Here is a 20,428-nt window from a genome sequence, read left to right on the forward strand (position 1 = left end):
GGGACAGTATTGGAGTAATTTATTTCCTCTTTTAAAATTTATTTTTACTGAAATATTGTTAAACTTTGTGTTAAATTGAAGGTATACATTGTATCAGATGAAGTACTGATTTGACACATTTACATATTAATGTGATGACTACCTTAGTGTTAGCTAACACTTTTATTACATCATATAGTTATTTCTTTTTTGTGTTAGGAACAATTAAGGTCTAGTCTCTTAGAACTTTGAAGTTTATAATAACAGAATTGTTGTCTATCTTTTCTCTCTTACTTGCTCCTTGAGGCTAGTATAAAAAAGGACTGTATCCTTAAAGTTCCTTGCCCAGTTTTCTCCCTTAGTATTGGTATTCTGAATTGGATAGAATCATGATGATTTTCATATCTCTTATTATTAGATCCTCCTTCAACCTGGAATTAAAAAGATTGAAATGAAATAAAGAAGTTTCAGATTTTATTAGAGGGCTGTTTTTTTGGACCAAGAGATACTGTTTTCCCCCTCATGAGGATTTTTTATTGATTGTGTAAACTCACCCCTTTAAAACATACAGTTAACTAGTTTGTATATTCACAGAATTGTGCAACTACTACCACTATCTAATCCCAGAACATTTTTATCACTCCCCAGAAGAAACATGTTCATTAGTGGTCAGTCCCTGTTTGCCCCTCTGGCAGCCGCTAACATACTTTCTATCTCAACAGATTCACTTATTCTGGACATTCTCTACAGGTAGAATCACACAATATGTAGTCATTTGTGGGTGGTTTCTTATCACGTTTTCATACTTTCCCATGTCACAGCATGCATTAGTACTTGAAAACATTTTATACTGAATGCATTTCTGTGGTTTAATATATCACATTTTATTTATCCATTCATCAGTTGGTACATATTTGGGTTGTTTTCACTTTTTGGGCTATTATGAATGTGCTGCTGTGAACATTTGTATGAATTTTTGAGTGGACATATGTTTTCATTTTGGGGGGTGTTATGCCTATGAGTGGAATTGTTTTTTAAAAAATATATTTTATTGATTATACCATTACAGTTGTTCTATTTCCCCCCTTCATTCCCCTCCACCCTGCACACCCCCTCCCCCACCATTCCCCCCTTTAGTTTATGACTACATGTCTCAAGTTCTTTAGATTGTATATTTCCCCTACTATTCTCGCCCTCCCCCCTATCTATTTTCTACCTACCATCTGTGCTATTTTCTGTACCTTCTCCCCCCTTCTCCTCCTCTCACCCCCATGTTGCTAACCCTCCATGTGTTCTTCATTTCTATGGTTCCACTCCTGATCTAGCTGTCCTCTTGGTTTGCTTTTGTTTTAGGTGTGGTTGTTAATAACTGTGAGTTTGCTGTCCTTTCGCTGTTCATATTTTTCATCTTCTTTTTCTTAGATAAGTCCCTTTAGCATTTCATATAATAAGGGCTTGGTGATGATGAACTCCTTGAACTTGACCTTATCTGAGAAGCACTTTATCTGTCCTTCCATTCTAAATGAAAGTTTTGCTGGATAAAGCAATCTTGGCTGTAGGTCTTTGGATTTCATGACTTGGAATACTTCTTTCCAGCCCCTTCTTGCCTGTAAGGTCTCTTTTGAGAAATCCGCTGACAGTCTGATGGGTACTCCTTTGTAGGTGACTGTCCCCTTATCCCTTGCTGCTTCTAGGATTCTCTCCTTCATTTTAGTCTTGGCTAATGTAATTATGATGTGCCTTGGTGTGTTCCTTCTTGGGTCCAACTTCTTTGGGACTCTCTGAGCTTCCTGGATTTCCTGGAAGTCTATTTCCTTTGCCAGACTGGGGAAGTTCTCCTTTATTATTTGTTCAAATAAGTTTTCCACTCGTGGCTGTTTCTTTCCCCCTTCTGGTACCCCTATAATCCGGATGTTGGAACGTTTAAAGATGTCCTGGAGGTTCCTAAGCCTCTCCTCATTTTTTTGAATTCTCATTTCTTCATTCCTTTCTGGTGGGATGTTTTGTTCTTCCTTCTGGTCCATTCCATTGATTTGAGTCCCAGTTTCCTTTCCATCACTATTGGTTTCCTGTGCATCTCCCTTCATTTCAATTAGTTTAGCCTTCATATGTTCCTCTAATTTGTGACTATAATCAACCAGTTCTGTGAGCATCCTGATCACCAGTGTTTTGAACTGTGCATCTGAGAGATTCGCTATTTCTTTTTCGCTTAGAGTTATGGGCTCTGGGGCTTTGAGTTCTTCTTGAGCCATATTTTGGACTGTTCATGCCTGTTACATATGAGGAGCAGAGCCCTAGGTGTTCACCAGGGCGGGGCCACTCAGTCACTGGGTTGTGACGTTGTATGTGGGGGCGTGGTCAAAGGAAAGCAGTGGTGGTCCCCTCTGCCGCCTCCCGCTGCTGGGACCTTGCGGTCCATCCCAGTGCTCATGAATGTGGGACCTTGGTCAGTCCATGGTCAGTCCGCCACCTTGCGCACTCACTAGGTTTGCTCGCTGGGGCCTGCACGGTCCGTCTCACTGCTCACTCCTCTGCTGGTTTATCTTGTGCGAATGTGTGACTATGGTCAGCCTGCCCCGCACCCTCACTGGGTCCCTGATGCTCCCCGGCTGCCTGCACACCTGGGTCGGGAGATCTTTCCTGCCCGACCATGCTCCACTGCTGGCTCCGCCCCTCTTACCGGTACAGTTGAACGGTTTGTTGTTGTCGGACTTCCGTATAGTTCAATTTTCTGTTCTTTGGCTACATCGTTGTTTACTAAACCTTTGTTGTATTCAGACTTGGTTGTGGGAGAAGGCACAGTGTTTCCACCTAGGCCTCCATCTTGGTGGAAGTCCCTGTGAGTGGAACTGTTAGGTTGTATTGTAACTTCATGTTTACCTTCTGAAGGATCTGTTTTTCCAAAGCAGCTACATTACTTTCCACCAACCATTGATGAGGGTTAAATTTCTCCATATCCCTGCCAACATTTACTCTCTTTTATTTTAGCCATCCTAGTAAGTTGGAAATCTCACTGTGATTTCCCAAATGACTACTGATGTCTTTTCATGTGTTTATTGGCTGTTTCCATATCTTTTCTGGATTTGCTGTTTGTGTTACGTGTGTGCATTCATGCGCTTGGTTGCTGAGCCGAGGTTCATGATAACACATGTAGTTTTCCTTACAAGGTTTTATGAGACAGAGCTTTTCTCCACTCTTAGTACCTAGAAAAGCTATACTGCTACCTTCTCCTGATTAGTTATCAATCTTTTTAAAACTGTGACTGCTGTGTACCCGTTTCCTTGTTGGCCTTTGACATTGGGAAGTACTGTATGAATTGAGGTTATATACACTTGTGTTGCAGAATACACACACATGTGCACTTATTTGTTCCAAAAGTGATAATAAAAGTGATGTATGATAATGTTAAAAACTTAAGACAAAATAGAGACTAACCAAAAAGTTAAAATTCTTATTTACTTCTCGTATTCTATTACACTGTCCACTTCCCTAATGTAAAGTAAAGGTGTTTACAAGTTTTCGTGAGTATCCTCCCAGAGATGTGTGTGTATATAAGTGCACCATATGTGGGTGACTGCCATAAACAAGATTGATCTGTGCATGCTTTCATATTACTGTTTTCTTCCCGTAATTTTTATGAATATATTTCTTTGAACCTAAACAGAGTTTTGCACCATCGTTTTTTGTTAATATTCTGTTCGAAGTATTTACTTGAACTAGCTTTGTAGTAATTAGACATTTATGTGTACTCACTTTTCACTATTGTAAATAATGCTGCTGTGAATGCTTTCTGTATTCATCTTACAGGTTTGTGTACAGATGAGCACAGAGGTGTACATATAATTAGTTGGAAGCATAACACAATTTCATTTTGAATCATGTCACTAGTTACCCCCCCAGGATGATTATCCTGATTTGTATACTTAGCAGAAGTATAAGTATGTGAGTATGATTGCGTATAGCACTGTTAGCTGTGTCTTCACATGGTATCACCAGTGATCTCTGTTTTTATATTACTCATTTAATTACTAGTAAGATCAACCCTTCACATTTAATATTAAAAAATTATTCTTTTTTTGACCATTGGATTTTTTAAACTAAATTTTGTGTCTTGTGATCTTGTATTTGTTTTTTTAATGAAGTCTTAGTTTTTTCATTACTTTTAAAAATATTTTTTATTGATTACGCTATTACAGCTGTCCCATTTTTCCCCCTTCATTCCCCTCAGCCCTGCACATCCCCTCCCACCCGCATTTCCCCCTTTCAGTTCGTGTCTGTGGGTCATAGATGTAAGTTCTTTGGCTTCTACATTTCCTATACTGTTCTTAACCTCTCACTGTCTATTTTCTACTTACCATTTATGCTACTTATTCTCTGTACCTTTTCCCCCTCTCTCCCCATTCCACTCCCTTGCTGATAACCCACCATGTGATCTCCATTTCTGTGGTTCTGTTCCTATTCTGGTTGTTTGCTTAGTTTGTGTCTGTTTTTGTTTTAGGTGTGGTTATTAATAACTATGAGTTTGTTGTCATTTTACTGTCCATATTTTTTAGCTTCCTTTTTAAATAAGTCCCTTTAACATTTCATAGAATAAGGGCTTGGTGATGATGAACTCCTTTAACTTGACCTTATCTGAGAAGCACTTTATCTGCCCTTCCATTCTAAATGATAGCTTTGCTGGATAGAGTAATCTTGGATGTAGGTCCTTGCCTTTCATGACTTGAAATATTCTTTCCAGCCTCTTCTTGCCTGCGAGGTTTCTTTTCCAAATCAACTGATAGTCTTGTGGGAACTTCTTTGTAGGTGACCGTCTCCTTTCCTTTTGCTGCTTTTAAAATTCTCTCCTCTTTAATTTTGGCTAATGTAATTATGATGTGCCTTGGTGTGTTCCTCCTTGGGTCCAACTTCTTTGGGACTGTCTTAGCTTCCTGGACTTTCTGGAAATCTATTTCCTTTCCCAGATTAGGGAAGTTCTCCTTCATTATTTTTTCAAATAAGTTTTCCATTTCTTCCTCTCCGTCTTCTCCTTCTGGTACCCCTATGATTTGGATGTTGGAACGTGTAAAGATGTCTTGGAAGTTCCTAAGCCTCTCTTCATTTTTAAAGTTCTTGTTTCTTCATTTATTTCCGGTTGAATGTTTCTTTCTTCCTTCTGGTCCACATGGTTAATTTGAGTCCCATTTTCCTTTCGGTCACTGTTGGTTCCACGTACATTTTCCATTATTTCAGTTAGCATAGCCTTCATTTTTTCATCTAATTTACAACCATATTCAACCAATTCTGTGAGCATCCTGGTTACCAGTGTTTTGAACTGTGTATCTGATAGGTTGGCTATCTCTTCATTGCTTCATTGTATTATTTCTGTAGCTTTGATCTGTTCTTTCATTTGGACCTTTTTTTTTTTTTGTCTCAGCCACCTGTTAGGAAGTAAGGGGTGGAGCCTTAGGTGTTCACTAGGGCAGGGCAACCCACATCACAGTGTTGTGACACTGTATGTGGGGGAGGGGTCTGAGAGGGAACAGTGGTGCCTGCTCCACTCTCTACGAGTTTTCAGTCACTTCACCGCCTACCACACGCAAATTGGGCACTTGTGGTGCTGATTCCCAGGTGGGTGGGTTTGTGTACAGTCTATAACCCTGTGGGTCTCTCCAATGAACTCTCCTGTGAGGCTGGGAGTTTGTCCTGCAGCCTCAACCCCCACAGGTCTTTTCAATCAGAGGTTTGAGGCCTTTATTTTCCCAGGCTGGAAGCCTCTATGTACTTAGGAAACAGTGGAAAGTGTTGGTAATGGATACAAAATGACTCCATTAACTCTGAGATTTGTAGGGTAGTGGTATGTTGAAAATAATTTCAGTAAAATCAAGCACTTAGTTGTTTTGTGTACATAAGAGAAAACTTGTGACTCAAATCACAAAGTCAAGTACATCTAGACTTGGTCTCTTGAAAACAGCCGTTAGCCATTTTATAATCTGATATTAACTCGTGTGTTTTAAGGGCTCCTACTAATCACCCCCACCACCCCCAAGTCCACTTGAAATGCTGTGCTCTAAATCATTCTGACTAGATAGAGAAATGATTCAGGGTTGTTCTACAGTGTAGAGATTGGGCATTTAGATTCTGGCTTGCCCCTGCGTGTGACTTGCATTTTTACCAGGGAGCTCTGTCATTCTTGAGGGAATCTTCTAGAAAAGTAGAAATGTCAACATAAGTATATTTTAGAAAATTTTGCTGTAGCTGTAGGATTTTAGCACTGAAATAGCAAGAAACCTCAATTACTGATTTAAAGGCAAAAGAAATCCTTTTTAATTTTTATCTGATTTTTGTCTAGAATCAGATTCCAATTGTGTAAATGTATTATGCTATTAGTATACTTTTATCTCTTAAATGTTTGTGGATCCCATGATTGCTGTGTTCAATATCTTATAAATAATATCCTTCTTACCAGCTTGCCTTCACTACTATACATTTTCATTTTGCAGTGCCATAAAAATGTAATTTTTCTACTATACAGTTCTCTTAGCAGTGTTTTTATATCACATTACTTGGGATTCATTTAGATTATTTGTTCATTGTTTTTCCATGTGATCATGAGAAATGACAGGACATTGTCTAAGGATATACTGTATTCACAAGTATCTTTCAGAGTTAGCAGTGAAAATCTAAGCCTACACAACTCTCAAGGCTTTTCCAAGTTTGATCCCAATGTGCTACTACTCAGAACTGTTTATTTTACTGTATACTGTAAACATGAGTGCTTGCTGTTGTAATTTCTTTCATGTCATCTTGTCTTCCTTCTGGGCCTTCCTGTTTTTCTGTTAGAGTATGATATTAACACAGATTAATTTTCTTAAAAAAGATAGTTATTTCTAGAGAGAGGGAAGGGAGGGAGAGAGAGAGGAGAGAAACGATGTATGAGAGAAGCATTGATGGGTTGCTTCTCCCACATACCCCAAATGGGGCCTGGCCTGCAACCCAGGTACATGCCCTGACCTGAAATTGAACCAGCGACCTTTCACTCTGCAGGGTCCCACTCAACCAACTGAGCCACACTGGTTGGGCTCAGATTAATTTTATCCCTTACCTTATCCTGGGAAACCTTTTCCACTTTTCCCTCACATCATGCCGTGGAACAGAGAACAACTTCCCTCAAATTTCACTTCTGTCTCATTCTTATGCTTTCTTGTGTATGTTGTGATTCAGGTACTGTGTGCTAGGAATACTGTCCCTGTCCTCAAAGTGTATAATCTTCTGGGAAAGACACGTGATAATATGGATAATGGAAATACACTGTGCTGTGTTTTGTAACAGACGTGTAATAGAACATAATGAGGTGTTGTTGAGGTACAGAAGAAAAGCAGCGGGGAAGGGGCTCCTCCTCAGTCAGGAAAACCAAAAAATGCTTCTTAAGAGGGAGCATTCTTTGAGCCAGCTTATCCCAGGGGATATGTAGCTGTTATTTATATCCTAACAGTTTACGTACTTGAGACGTTTTACAAATAAATACATAGAATACAATAGACAAGTAGATGAGGGAAATATATAGTGGAAATAATTAGAGTCAGATTAAGGTTTAATACATAAAAATTTATTAACAGAGATATGTACAGATTGAGAGTGTTACAAATTTCCCTTTAGGTTTCTTAGTTATGAGAGCAAGGAAGGAAATGCAGTAACTCTAAGACTGACAGTTTTCATAAGATGAAAACCAGCCATTGTAAATAAGAGTCTTTTCCTGGTGCCAGAGTTAATTTTACCATGAACCAAGACCTTTCTGAGATTTTAACCTTCTTGCAAGCTGACAGGTTAGTCGGCCACTGTTTTGTGGATGCGTGGCAGAAGACATGAGACTCCTGGGTGAAAGACAAAGGACTGCTCTCCTCACAGCACTGTAAGCAGCATGCACTTGATGTTCATACTAATTTTTTTGCCCTCCAAATGCAACAGGAGCCATGTGGAGCAGGCCCAGGTGGATGATTTGCACACCTTTGTTTTGTGTCATAGCTAAGGAATTCTAAATGTAAGAAATCCCACTCTTCCAAAGTCCTATAACCAAACCTGTCAAACTCTGTTCTTGGGGAGGTGTTTATAATACTGGACAGCTAATCAACCTTCTCCAGAAGGAGATGATATGTCTTTTTCTAAAGGCTAAAAATGACATCTTTTTATTATGGACATTTTATGGAAACCCAAACACACAGTAATGTTGAAGGAATAGTGGAGGGAATTCCTGCATTTCTTCCATTGAGGAGGAAGCTAACATTTAGCATTGTTGAAGAATTGCTGGTGTTTTATCTCAATTGCTTTATCTTAATTTTCTCAAAGAAGTAACTTTGGTTTCCTGGATTTTTTTTTCACTATTGTTTTTATGCTTTAAAAAAATTCTCACCTTCCCTGGCTGATGTAGCTTAGTTGGATTGAGCACGGGCCTGTGAACCAGAGGATTGCGGTTCGATTCCCAGTCAGGGCACATGCGTGGGTTGCAGGCTGGTTCCCAAGGGGAATGCATGGGAGGCAACCATACATTGATGTTTCTCTCCCTCTCTCCTTCCCCTCCCCTCTAAAAATAAAGGAATAAAATTTAAAAAAATTTTTCACCTAAGGATATGTTTATGAATTTTAGCTAGAGGAACATCAGGGTGAGAGAGAAGCCTCATTAGATTGCCTCTATCCGTGCCCCGACCCCCAGGGGATCCAACGTGCAACCTAGGCGTGTGCCCTGAATTGGGATCAAACACACAGCCTTTTGGTGTAGGGGACGATGTGCCAGCCCGCTGGACCCACCCGTCCAGGGCTGGTTTTATGCTTTTTATTTTACTGATTACAGCTTATATCTTGATTATTTTCTTCTACTAACTTTGGGTTACATTCGCTCTTCTAGTTTTTTAAGGTCGAAACTGAGGACATTGATTTGAGATCTTCTTTTCTAATAAAGGCCCTTAGTGCTCTACAGTTTCCTCTGAGTTCTGCTGTGGCAGCATTTCACAGATTCTGCTGTATTATGTTTTCATTTTTGTGTAGTGTAAAATCTTTATTATTTCCTTTAGATTTCTTTTGTATCCCATGGGTTATTTTGAAGTGTGTTGGTCTCCTCCCAGTTTGGGGGCATATTCTCTTACTGGTTTCTAATTTAATTTCCTTGTCATCTGAAAATATGCTTTATGTGACTGGAATCTTTTAATTTCTAGTGAGGCTTGTTTTATGGCCCGGTATATGGTCTGTGTTGGTAAGTTTTCCATGTACTTGAAAATACTATTTGTAGTTGAGTGTCCTATAAATGTCAGTTAGGTGAAGTGGGTGATGTTGTATTTAATCTTCCAAATCCTTACTGCTTCTCTGATTGTTCTGTTAAATTTGGGGGAAGGGAGTATTGAAATCTTCAGTGACTTAGTATCTGTCTGTGTTGCTGTTTTGTGGACAAGTTTTTTTTTACCACCCCCTCCTTTTTTAGGACTCTGTTAGAGATGATTCTCAGATCTTTCTTTAGTCTTTTGAAAGCCTCACCATCAGGAGGCTGAGAAACTGGGGTCAGCCAAAAATATTATTTATATTAATACTTTATACTGTCTTTAATGGACTTTGCTTAAAATTCTTCTGGACTGTTGTCTGTGTTACAGTTCTGAACTTTTGATTCTCTTTTACAAATCGAACCTATTTTTTGCCTGGCAAGGAAAAAGGAATCTTTGTTTTCAGCCAACAGATCCCCCCCAATAGCCAAAAAAGCAGGTTTCGAATTGTCTTCCCTAAGCCTTATGAACAGTATAGGTAGAACTTGATAGTTTTCTTGGGTGTGGTGGAAGAATAGGAGTTGGAGGAGAAACCAGAGCAGTGAACTTAATGATTACTTGGTAATCCATTCTTGTTCTCTCATGTCTGTAATATAATCTAATTTTTATTTTTTAGGAATAAAAGGAAAGCTTATAGGTGATAAATTAGTGGTTTTTATTACGTAGTATAGTGAGGTACAGATACATCAGCCAAACCCCTAAGTCATATGATCTTCAAGTGCTTGGCCCTCTGGTGCTCTGCCTAATGGCCTGAGCAGGGTTTGGGGCCCACACTGTTGTCACCCTGCGTCCTGTGCTGCCTGCTGGCAAAGCAGCATGAAGAGGAGGGCTCCTTGTCTAGTCTGTGACTGTTCTCAGGATTCCTTGTGTGCTAGACCTTACCACAGGCCTCGGGGTATTGCTAATCTGAGGGAATTGGAACATTTTCTGAGAGTTACTGAAGTGTCCGTTTTCTCTAATCCCTGGGTGTTGGGTGAACCAGTGTGGCCTGCTCTGGGAGACCCATCTGACAGCACAAGTGTCCGTTACTGTTCTGTGAGAAGAGATTGAACAATGGTCAGAGGGGACTTGTTTTCTGTAACAATCTAGGGGTTTGAATATGAGAATTCTGGGATATAAATTTGAAAAATGTGTGTCAAATTTTCAAAGTAGAAGTTAGGATAAGTGTTTAGGACTTTCCGTTGTTTTTATATTTGTATAAAAATTTTTTGTGTGTCCCTCTTGTTTAGTTGTCCTATTTTTAGCCACAATATTCTTAGCTATCTTGTGGGCTCCTGAGAGAACTGGACTAAACTAGTAATTTCTTTGGTTCAACTTTCACGGTCCCATTGAGCAAAGGAACAGCTGTGCCTCTGCTGCAGTCACACTGAAGGGTGCTCCTGCATTTTTATTCACACGGACACACTCTGGCTGTTTGGGAATTTGAATCTGAAACATACAATAGGGATACAAGTTTGTTTTCTTTATGCATAATTACATTGTTTTTTTAGATTTAGAGACTTTAAGGTTAGCAGTGTAATATGCAGTTAAGTAGTAAATGGCTTTTCCTTTCAGTGTTTTTATTTCCTGAGTGTTAGAGAAACATCGATTTGCTGTTTCACTTACTGATGCTCTCATTGGTTGCTTCTTGTGTGTGCCCTGACCAGCAATAGAACCCCGCAACCTTGGTGTATGGGGTTGACACTCTAACCAAATGAGCAGCCCCACCAAGGGCATAAATGGCTTTCAGTTGAGCCGTCAAGTGTTCCCTGTGTACTGACTAAACAGTCCTCCAGTTGTTACACATGGAGTAACAGTTTCTCACTGGTGAATAAACAGCATGGACTTTGGAGTCAGAGCCAGCTTCTACCCAAATACTTACTGTCTCTCACACTGTCTACTTCATCAGTATAGGAATAACACCATCTACTCAGTGTTTCCTGAATACTTTGTGCTATGAAACATGACTTGTTCTTTGAAGGAATGGTTCCATTAGCAAACATGTCTGGAATTTGCAGCATGCTCTCCTCTCAGAGGTTTTCCCTGTGTGTGAAGACATTGGGCTCTGAAAACCACGTTGGTCAAGAAATCTGTGTTGTGTTGTTTAACTTCACGTTTCCCCAAATGAAACTTCTTTCTTTCTTACCCCTCCCCTGCTTCACCTGTGAAACACCTGCAACATATTTCAGTTTACTTTAGCTTCATGGAGCATGGTTTTGAGAATAAAGTGCCTAGCAGAGTGCCCCTAATTTGTACTTGAACAATGCTAGATTTGTTTTCTTTCCTTTTAGTGCTAAGTTAGTAAAAAGGCAATGGACATTTTTCTTTTGATGAAACGTATTCTTGAAAAATGTTACATTATTAATGTATTTTAATCTGATTTTATTATTGACAGCTTTCTTTAATAGTATCAAGAACTGACTGAGGAAGAGATTCTATTACTGTTTTTCTGAAATTAAAAATTTTTTTTTAATAAAAGGTGGCTATCATCCAGTGAAAATTGGAGACCTCTTCAATGGCCGATACCATGTTATCAGGAAGCTAGGATGGGGACACTTCTCTACCGTCTGGCTGTGCTGGGATATGCAGTGAGTATTCCTTGTCATGTGTGCACATGACTCTAGTTCAGCATCTTCATTATGTAACAAGAGGTGGCTGAGGGGCACACCTGTGTCTGTTGTGTGTTGTAACTGCCTAGCACAGGCCTGCCCTGCCATAGCTAGACATGTTCCCCCTTAGTTTGGAGTTTATTTTCCTTTTATCTTAAAATACTAACTTTCTTCTGCCTTTATATCTGAGACTTATGCATTTAAATTACATCAGGAAAATTTTTTCCCCCAATAATTCATCCGTACCAGAAAAACATTTAAATATAAAATAACATATAGGCTTTTCAAAACAGTGGTTTCTGACTGATTTTAAAGCTTTGACGTATAACATAAAATACCATTGTTACCTAGTACAAATATATGTGTGTTTTGTGTGTGTGTGTAGTGAAACAAGTGTTACAAGATAGGCCTTGGCTGGTGTGGCTCAGTGGATTGAGCATGGGCCTGCAAACCAGAGGATCGCGGTTCGATTCCCAGTCAGGGCACATGCCTGGGTTGTGGGCCAGTTCCCGGCAGGGGACCCATGAGAGGCAACCATACATTGATATTTCTCTCCTCTCCTTCCCTTCCCCTCTAAAGATAAATAAATAAAATCTTTAAAAAATAAAAAATAAAAAAAAATTAAAAGTGTTACAAGATAATACTTACCCTTACTATATGTGATGAACAACAGTTTCTAGTTTATTTTTATGAAGGAAAAAAAGCACCACAAAACAAAAAGATTGGTTTGATACATGATCCTAGTGGTGAATTATTACCTCGCCATTGAAAAGCACTATTACAATGGAAAACTTATTAAATCTATTTGTTGGATAGATCTCATTATAATGATTACCTCTGCTTATAATATTATTAAAATTTTGCATTTTTTAAAGGGGGAAAAGATTTGTTGCAATGAAAGTTGTAAAAAGTGCCCAGCATTATACGGAGACAGCCTTGGATGAAATAAAATTGCTCAAATGTGTAAGTACTGCAAAACCGTACATGAAAGAAGACACCGTAAATGAATTAATGACTTAAAATTTCATAGAGGGTGTTTTAATTTTTTTAAAACACCTACTAGCAGGTGTTTTCTGGGTTTTACTAAATTAAAATTGATTTTATGTTTTATAAATTCAAATACTGAATCTTTTGTTTTAAAAACCATATCACTTATATTAAAGCTGTTTGGGTTGGTGTAATAGAAATGACTTTCAGTCTTAAACATTTTCTGTTCTTGATTCATTTTTCTTTCCATAGGTTCGAGAAAGTGATCCCAGTGACCCAAATAAAGACATGGTAGTACAGCTAATTGATGACTTCAAGATTTCAGGCATGAATGGAATACGTATCCTTTCTGACAGTCCTATCGCTTCCTAATGGCTGCATTATACTGTAGTTTTTCTATGGGCTTTTGAAAAACGGGGATATTTCAAGCTCTTACAAACTGCTGTTTGCCCTGCCGTGTCATTCTCCACGTCAAGCCTCCAGTATCATCCGGGAGTGTTATGAAATGATGGGCCTAGAGTCCTCTGCGAGGGCCTTTTGGGATATTTGGTGTAGTGACAGCTTACAAAGTTATTTTTTACAGCACTTGACTTGATTTTCACATATAATTAATTACTAATCTTATTTTATTAATTCAAGTGAAGTTTATTTTGGCAGATGAAAGCGTATACCAGCACTTCTTTTTGCTTTAAACTTTTAAAAATTTGCACAGAAGGGCTAGGTGTCCTTCAGTAGCTGCAAAGAATTGATTGAGGCACTATAAGGAAAACTAACTCTGCTAATATCAACATGGCAAAGTCACACTTGATCCTGAGGAGTACCATCTTTCTGCTGGATGAATATGGAAGTGTGCTGGTTTGGTTTGGTTTGGTTTGGTTTGTCTACTTGGGGAAAGTCTGGTGAAAGTAGTTACCAGAAAGGTGGTCAGTCCAGAGCTGGTCTGCCTTTGGCTGGCCTGTAGTGTGTGGGTTGTTGACTTTGTGTAGAAAAGATTTTACAACATGAGTTCAGGTGATTCTGAGAGTATGTTTATTAAAGCTGGGGACAGGGAAACAAAAGAAGGGTTTACAGTAGAAGCAACAAGAAGAGAGTCTGGTGGGGGGCCTCTTTGGCTTGCTGAGAAGTGAAACAAGAGGCTTTGGAGTCAGGATCAGGCAGTTCACCCCGTTGGGCTACCATGCACTGCCCATTGCTTCCCTGGTTCCAGGTCTCATGGGGACCTCAGAATTTAGGAGATGCGGGTCTGTGGCGGAAGAAAGGTGTGTGCTCTGTCCTTTCCTGGGAGTTTATGGGGTGGTCCTAGTAGAGGATCTCAATAGAATATTCATCACCCTTATGCTGATGTGCCAAAATGATGTTTATTCCCTTCATCTGTCCTTGGGTGTGCTTGGCAAATGGCAGTAACTGGATTTTTACTATCTACCTCTCTGAGGAGGGTGATTTAGGCTGTTTACCTTTGTTGGGTAAACTTCTCTTATTTACTCAATAAGAGTAAATAGTTTGACTTGATTTTCACATATAATTAAGAGAAGAGAAGTGCAAAGTATTTACTCTTATTGTCCTTGGTTACAGAAGATAGGATTTTGGGATTTACTAGAAGGCTGTAAACTGCTTGGCTACTTAACTACCTGTCTCATTTCCCTATTCCACTTGTCCTGGTTTACCAACCTGTCGAAAAGTGATACATTTTCTGTACTTGTAATTACATCTGACATAGGCCAGTCCTTAGTGGAAAGAGACCTCCATCGTTTTTCTTCAAAAACGTTTATAATGTAAAGTTCCTGACATGCATAAAATTAGAGAGGGTACTATAGTGAATTTCTGTAAATCTATCACCCAAATTCAATAATTATCATTTTCTGGCTATAGTTCCTTTATATACCCTTTATGTCTTGTTGAATTATTTCAAAACAAACCTTAGAAGTCATATTCTTTTATCTCAAAGATGCAAACTGACATTTGCATCTTTGAAAAACATACAGACTTAAAAAGATCACAAAAATCATCAAATAAAATAAAAGTAATTTCTTGGTATCATGTCATGCTTGATACAAAATTCCTGTGTAATGGAAAAATGAGTTTTTTAAAGACTTGCTTGAATCACATTTCAACAAACAAGGTTATTTTCTCTTGAGTGTCGTCTCTTCTTCATAAGTCCACGTCATCTTGCTTTAATTGTTTAAATTGTTCATTTTACTTTTTTAACTTTTTCATTAGAATAACTTACCTACTTTTCTCACAAATAAATTATCTTGCTGGAAATGAATGATTTTTGAAAGATGAAGTTTCTTAGCTATATAATTAGTTCTTGTTGCTTTTAAATAGAAAGGGCTTTGTTCAAACTCTAGGTCCTATTAGAAATGTGTCTAGTAAGAAGGTAGAACCAAAGGTGTCATGACTTCCTTTTTTTTTTTTTTTTTTGAGAATATCAGTTTTGATTGGGTTCCTGGTAAGTTTGCATTCTTGTTGGTGTGGGGGTCATGCTCAGGAGGTGGTGATTAGGGGTTGCAGGAAGGAACTGTGGTGTTCTCTTCGCCCTCCCTCTGCCTGGGGCATTGATAAAGGGCAGCCTCTGGTCAGTGACAGTGGAATAGAATAATCCAGGACCGATAGGCCTGAGCTGATAGCACAAGTGGAAAGAAAGAGAGAGTACCTTTTATCCAGGTAATCTTGGTAGTGCTCTTTCCACATTTTCCTGTTGGGTTGTCTAAGATGGCCTTTTGTTTGCCTGAGGCAGGTGATACAGCTGCCTGAGGTTTTCTTTCTGTGGTTTTAGTTACCTGCAGTCTGAAAATGTTAACTGGAAGATTCCTGATGTAATTCTTAAATTGTGTACCATTCTGAATAGCATGGTGAAATCTCACGCTTTCTTGATTTAGCCTGGAATGTGAATCATCCCTTTGTCTAGCATATCCATGCTGTATATACTGCTTGCCCCTTAGTTGATAGCTGCCTTGTTTATCAGATTGACCGTGGTGGAGTCACAGTGCTTGCATTCTAAAATTGCCTAATGCCGTGCCGTTTACCTCAGTTCATCTCATCACATAGGCATTGTATTTTACTATTATATCATCACAAGAAGAAAATTGAGTATAGCACACTAAGGTATTTTGAGAGAGATCAGATTCACATAACAGTTATTACAGTATATTATTATAGTTCTATTTTATTATTAGTTATTGTAAATCTCCTATTGTGCCTAATTTGTGTATTAAACATCATAGATATATATGTATAGGAAAAATCATAGTGCCTATAGGATTTGGTACTGCATGTGCTTTCTGGGCATCTACTGGGTGTCTTGGAACTTTGTTGGATAAGGGAGAGCTACTGTACCTTCATCTCTCAGGGTGCAGGACTATTGAGCCCTGTGACTGATGAGTACCAGGGATGTGTCAAGAGCCATGGTCTTCTTCCTGATCTTTGTATCATGTTTGGAACAGATCCAACATTTTGGTGTTTGTCCTGCTCAAGCTTCAGAACCCTGAGGACAGAGTTGAATCTCAACTTAAACCGCAGAATGACCTTCTGTTTCTTCATCTGCTGAGTCTTCATTTCTTAGGGTAACATTCCCCTCATATCCTACATATTTGAGGTTTTTGTACAAGCATACCTCAGAGATATTGCCAGTTTACTTCCAAACCACCGCAATAAAGTGAGTTGAGATCTTTTCATTGGTAGAGGAAGTCTTGTAAAAAAAAAAAAACGCCAACAAAAATGCAACGTCTGTGAAGTACGATAATACGAGGTACACCTGCATTTCTTCTAGAGATCAGACTCAGGTGCTACTAGCAGGTACCAATGACTGCTAATGCCATTTCACTGTTTATAGCAGTATCATTTCTGCAACTGCTGGGTGCGTTTTTCCCCTTGTGATAGATGGAAAGGTAGAGCTCATCCCTCTCTGCCTTGCTCTCCAACTGGCCCTGCCAGTCCATGCGCAGGCAGGGCAGCCCTCCTCTTGCATCAGATGTGTCAGGCAGTTTCTGGGACCACTGACAGGGGAGAAGATTTCTCTGGAGAGTCTACCTGATATGAAGATAAGTGGAGGTTTTAAAAATACCTACATTCTAGTGACTGTTCATACTGTGAAATGAGAAACCGTCATAGTTTAGATTTGCCAGTGGATTGAGATGATGTAGGTCAGTCATAATGTAGAAATCCTGAGCTTTGGCTCTGTGTCTCCTACTAAGTACAGTCCTTAGTTTGCCACTGCTTATAATATGCCTGGGAAATACTAAGAAATTTCTGGTGTTAGATTGTCTGTGCATAAATCTGTAGTTCACATGTTCTCTACCATTGTAGAAATATTTTTCTTAAAAATATTTAAAGCAGTAGTTATTCTGATGATTTAGATGCAGGTATTGTAAAACATTAAATCAACTAACTTTCTTTAATGACCTATCCATAGGCTTCCAGGGATGAGTAAAATATTCTCAGATGGTTTTAGAGCCATTTTAAATCTTCCTGTATTAATAGCATAAACATATTTGTATGGTGGGCCATAGTCCTGGAGTGTCAGTGGTTGACAGAATTTTTGTTTTTAAAAAATTCCCAGTATCCTGTTTATTATTATAGGTTGGTCTTAATACCATGTCTGAAATTGCCATCATACATTTTTTAAAACTGTCTATAGTATTAGAATTGGTCTAGTTACACAATGAAAGATACTATTGAAGGTAAAGATTCAATGTCTTTACTGTGTTCCGTAATTTTCTATTTCATAAAGTAGTTTTCTGTGATCCACAGAGTAGGAATTTATGCAGGCCGGAAGGACATTTAAGATGGGAGTTCTTTATTTTATTTCTCATTAATTACTCTGAAGTTCTACTCTCGCTCATTTTCACTAAGGCTGATTGTCCTGGAGGAGGTTGCTAAGATGCGGGAGAGCACAGGGAAGTGTGGGGTTGATTCATAGTGCTGCCACCTTCAGACCGTGTGTGGCATAGGACAGTTCTTTCAGCTGAGGTTTGCTCTCCTCAGCAGGAGATAAGTACATTATTTCCTAAGGTTGCTAAAAGTACACATTAAATCATATATGGCACACAGTATGTACTTAGTAAATGTTAGATTGTTTTATTTAGATGGGAGATAGCAAATTACCACTTTTGGTATTACTGAAAGTATTGATGTTGCCACAGTGATGCCGCTTTTAGTAATTGTATCACTCCAGGAAATGTACCCACAAGTGATCCTTAACCAGGTCTCAGATGTCTGCATGGTCTTTGAAGTGCTTGGGCACCATCTCCTCAAGTGGATCATCAAGTCCAACTATCAAGGCCTTCCAGTACGTTGTGTGAAGAGCATCATTCGACAGGTGAGGCCCATGAGGGCAGCCCCACCCCCAGTATCTAATTGGCTAGACTTTCAACATGAATTCCTGTTTTGTTTTTTTAAGACACACAAACAAGTACATGTATACTTTAATATATATAATTTTTGTTTTTAAAACAGACATAAATATTATAGTACATGACATTTTGAACTCATTAAATCAGTTTTATATTTAACAATGTGCCGTTCTGTTTTGTAAAGGGAGGAATAAGTAAATATCAGGCACACATTTCTTTGGGCATATTGATTTTTTTAAGGTAGTGATATGGTATAGTGAAACTTTGTTTTATCTAATATCATATTATAAAATGTCCCACTTCATTCCTTAGAAAATAGTTCAAAAGAAATTTAAAAAGTGTGGAAGTCAGGATGGCCGAGCGGTCTAAGGCGCTGCGTTCCGAAATAAAAAAAGTGTGTTTATTTGCTGTTTCTAGATATTGGAAAACAGCAAATGACAGATGATAAGGAACGTTTGTTACTTTTGTTAGATGGTATGTTTGTTACATACAAAACATACAATCTGCCATACAATCTACCTTTGACAAAAGGAAATGTTCAGCTGGAGTCTGGTTCAGCACTGATGCCCTAGCAAGTATTTGTAAAATGAAAGTGTACATATATGGAAGGTCTCCTTCTGTTTAGAATTTACCAGATTCATCTTTCTGTATGGAATATATCCCTGTATTCCACTCATTGCCCTTACAGCCTAAATTACGAATGTTGCAGATAATGACTTATCCTGGGTTACCTATTCTGACATAATAGGTAATTACTGTGGATATACCCCTTCAGAGTAATGTATAGATCAAGGAGGTTCTTCGGTTTGCTTGGGAAGAAGACTAAGCGGTTTGGAGCTAGTCCCTTTCTCCCAGGTCTGCGTCTCAAATTAGATTTGCCTGAGGGTTCCAGACCTGAAATAAGAGGCCTTTGTCCAGAATCTTAAATAGGAAAAGAATAAGGAAATGATTCGCAATTGTAAATCCTGAAGAAAGGGGCCTAAAAAAGAACCTTCTTAACAATTGTACATAGTATTTCCATACATGTGTAAAAATAGGTTTTAAAACCATTTAATAAAAAGTTTGATAAGGACTTCCGCCAAGATGGAGGCATAGGTGGAAACACTGTGCCTTCTCCCACAAGCAAGTTTGAATAAAACAAAGACACAGCCAAAGAACAGAAAATTGAATTATACGGAAGTCCAACAACAATGAACCGTTTAACCGGGACGGTAAGAGGGGCGGAACTAGCAGCAGAGCTCGGTCGGGCAGGACAGATCCCCTGACCTAGGTGCCCAGGCAGCCCGGAACCAGTCGGGGTGTGGGGCAGACTGACCACGGTCGCACATTCGAGCACAGTGAGACGGACCGCACAGGCCCCAGCGGGCGAACCCAGTGGTGGAGGGCTGACAGCAGTGGCACACTCGCTGGCACACTCGCGTGCAGTGGGACAAAACGAGAAGGCCCCAGTGACGGTGGCGGCTGCAGCACCTGTGGCGGCGGGAGGCAGCAGCCGGAAGGCCATTGCTCCTCTTTGACCCCTCCCCCATATACAGCGTCACAACCCAGGGACTGAGTTGCCCTGCTCTGGTAAACACCTAGGGATCCGATCCTGATACATAACAGGCACGAACAGTCCAAAAGATGGCTCAAGAACTCAAAGTCCCAGAGCCGATAACTCTAAGCGAAAAAGAAATAGCGAACCTCTCAGATGCACAGTTCAAAACACTGGTCATCAGGATGCACACAGAACTGGTCGATTTTAGTCACAAATTAGAGGAATATATGAAGGCTAAACTAATTGAAATGAAGGGAGATGCACAGGAAACCAATAGTGATGGAAAGGAAACTGGAACTCAAATCAAGGGGGTGGACCAGAAGGAAGAACGAAACATCCAACTAGAAAAGAATGAAGAAATGAGAATTCAAAAAAATGAGGAGAGGCTTAGGAACCTCCCAGACATCTTGAAACGTTCCAACATCCGGATTGTAGGGGTACCAGAAGGGGGAAAGAAACAGCCACCAGTGGAAAACTTATTTGAACAAATAATAAAGGAGAACTTCCCCAGTCTGGCAAAGGAAATAGACTTCCAGGAAATCCAGGAAGCTCAGAGAGTGCCAAAGAAGTTGGACCCAAGAAGGAACACACCAAGGCACATCATAATTACATTAGCCAAGACTAAAATGAAGGAGAGAATCCTAGAAGCAGCAAGGGATAAGGGGACAGTCACCTACAAAGGAGTACCCATCAGACTGTCAG

At 39.3% G+C, this 20,428-nt stretch overlaps 1 protein-coding gene across 6 annotated transcripts in view; it reads left to right on the plus strand.

The window, feature by feature from the left end:
• Nucleotides 1–20,428, plus strand: part of SRPK2 (SRSF protein kinase 2) — a 253,160-nt gene that overhangs the window by 194,985 nt on the left and 37,747 nt on the right. For all 6 annotated transcript variants that reach the window (XM_037057067.1, XM_037057069.1, XM_037057068.1 and 3 more), the window contains 4 exons: nt 11,722–11,830; nt 12,727–12,814; nt 13,091–13,178; nt 18,049–18,155. In XM_037057067.1, coding sequence (XP_036912962.1) covers nt 11,722–11,830; nt 12,727–12,814; nt 13,091–13,178; nt 18,049–18,155 — 392 coding nt within the window. The remainder of the gene's footprint in view (nt 1–11,721; nt 11,831–12,726; nt 12,815–13,090; nt 13,179–18,048; nt 18,156–20,428) is intronic.

Source organism: Sturnira hondurensis, unplaced genomic scaffold, assembly GCF_014824575.4.
Source record: "Sturnira hondurensis isolate 20B ecotype Veracruz unplaced genomic scaffold, ASM1482457v3 Scaffold0009314, whole genome shotgun sequence".
NCBI classification, from domain to species: Eukaryota; Metazoa; Chordata; class Mammalia; order Chiroptera; family Phyllostomidae; genus Sturnira; species Sturnira hondurensis.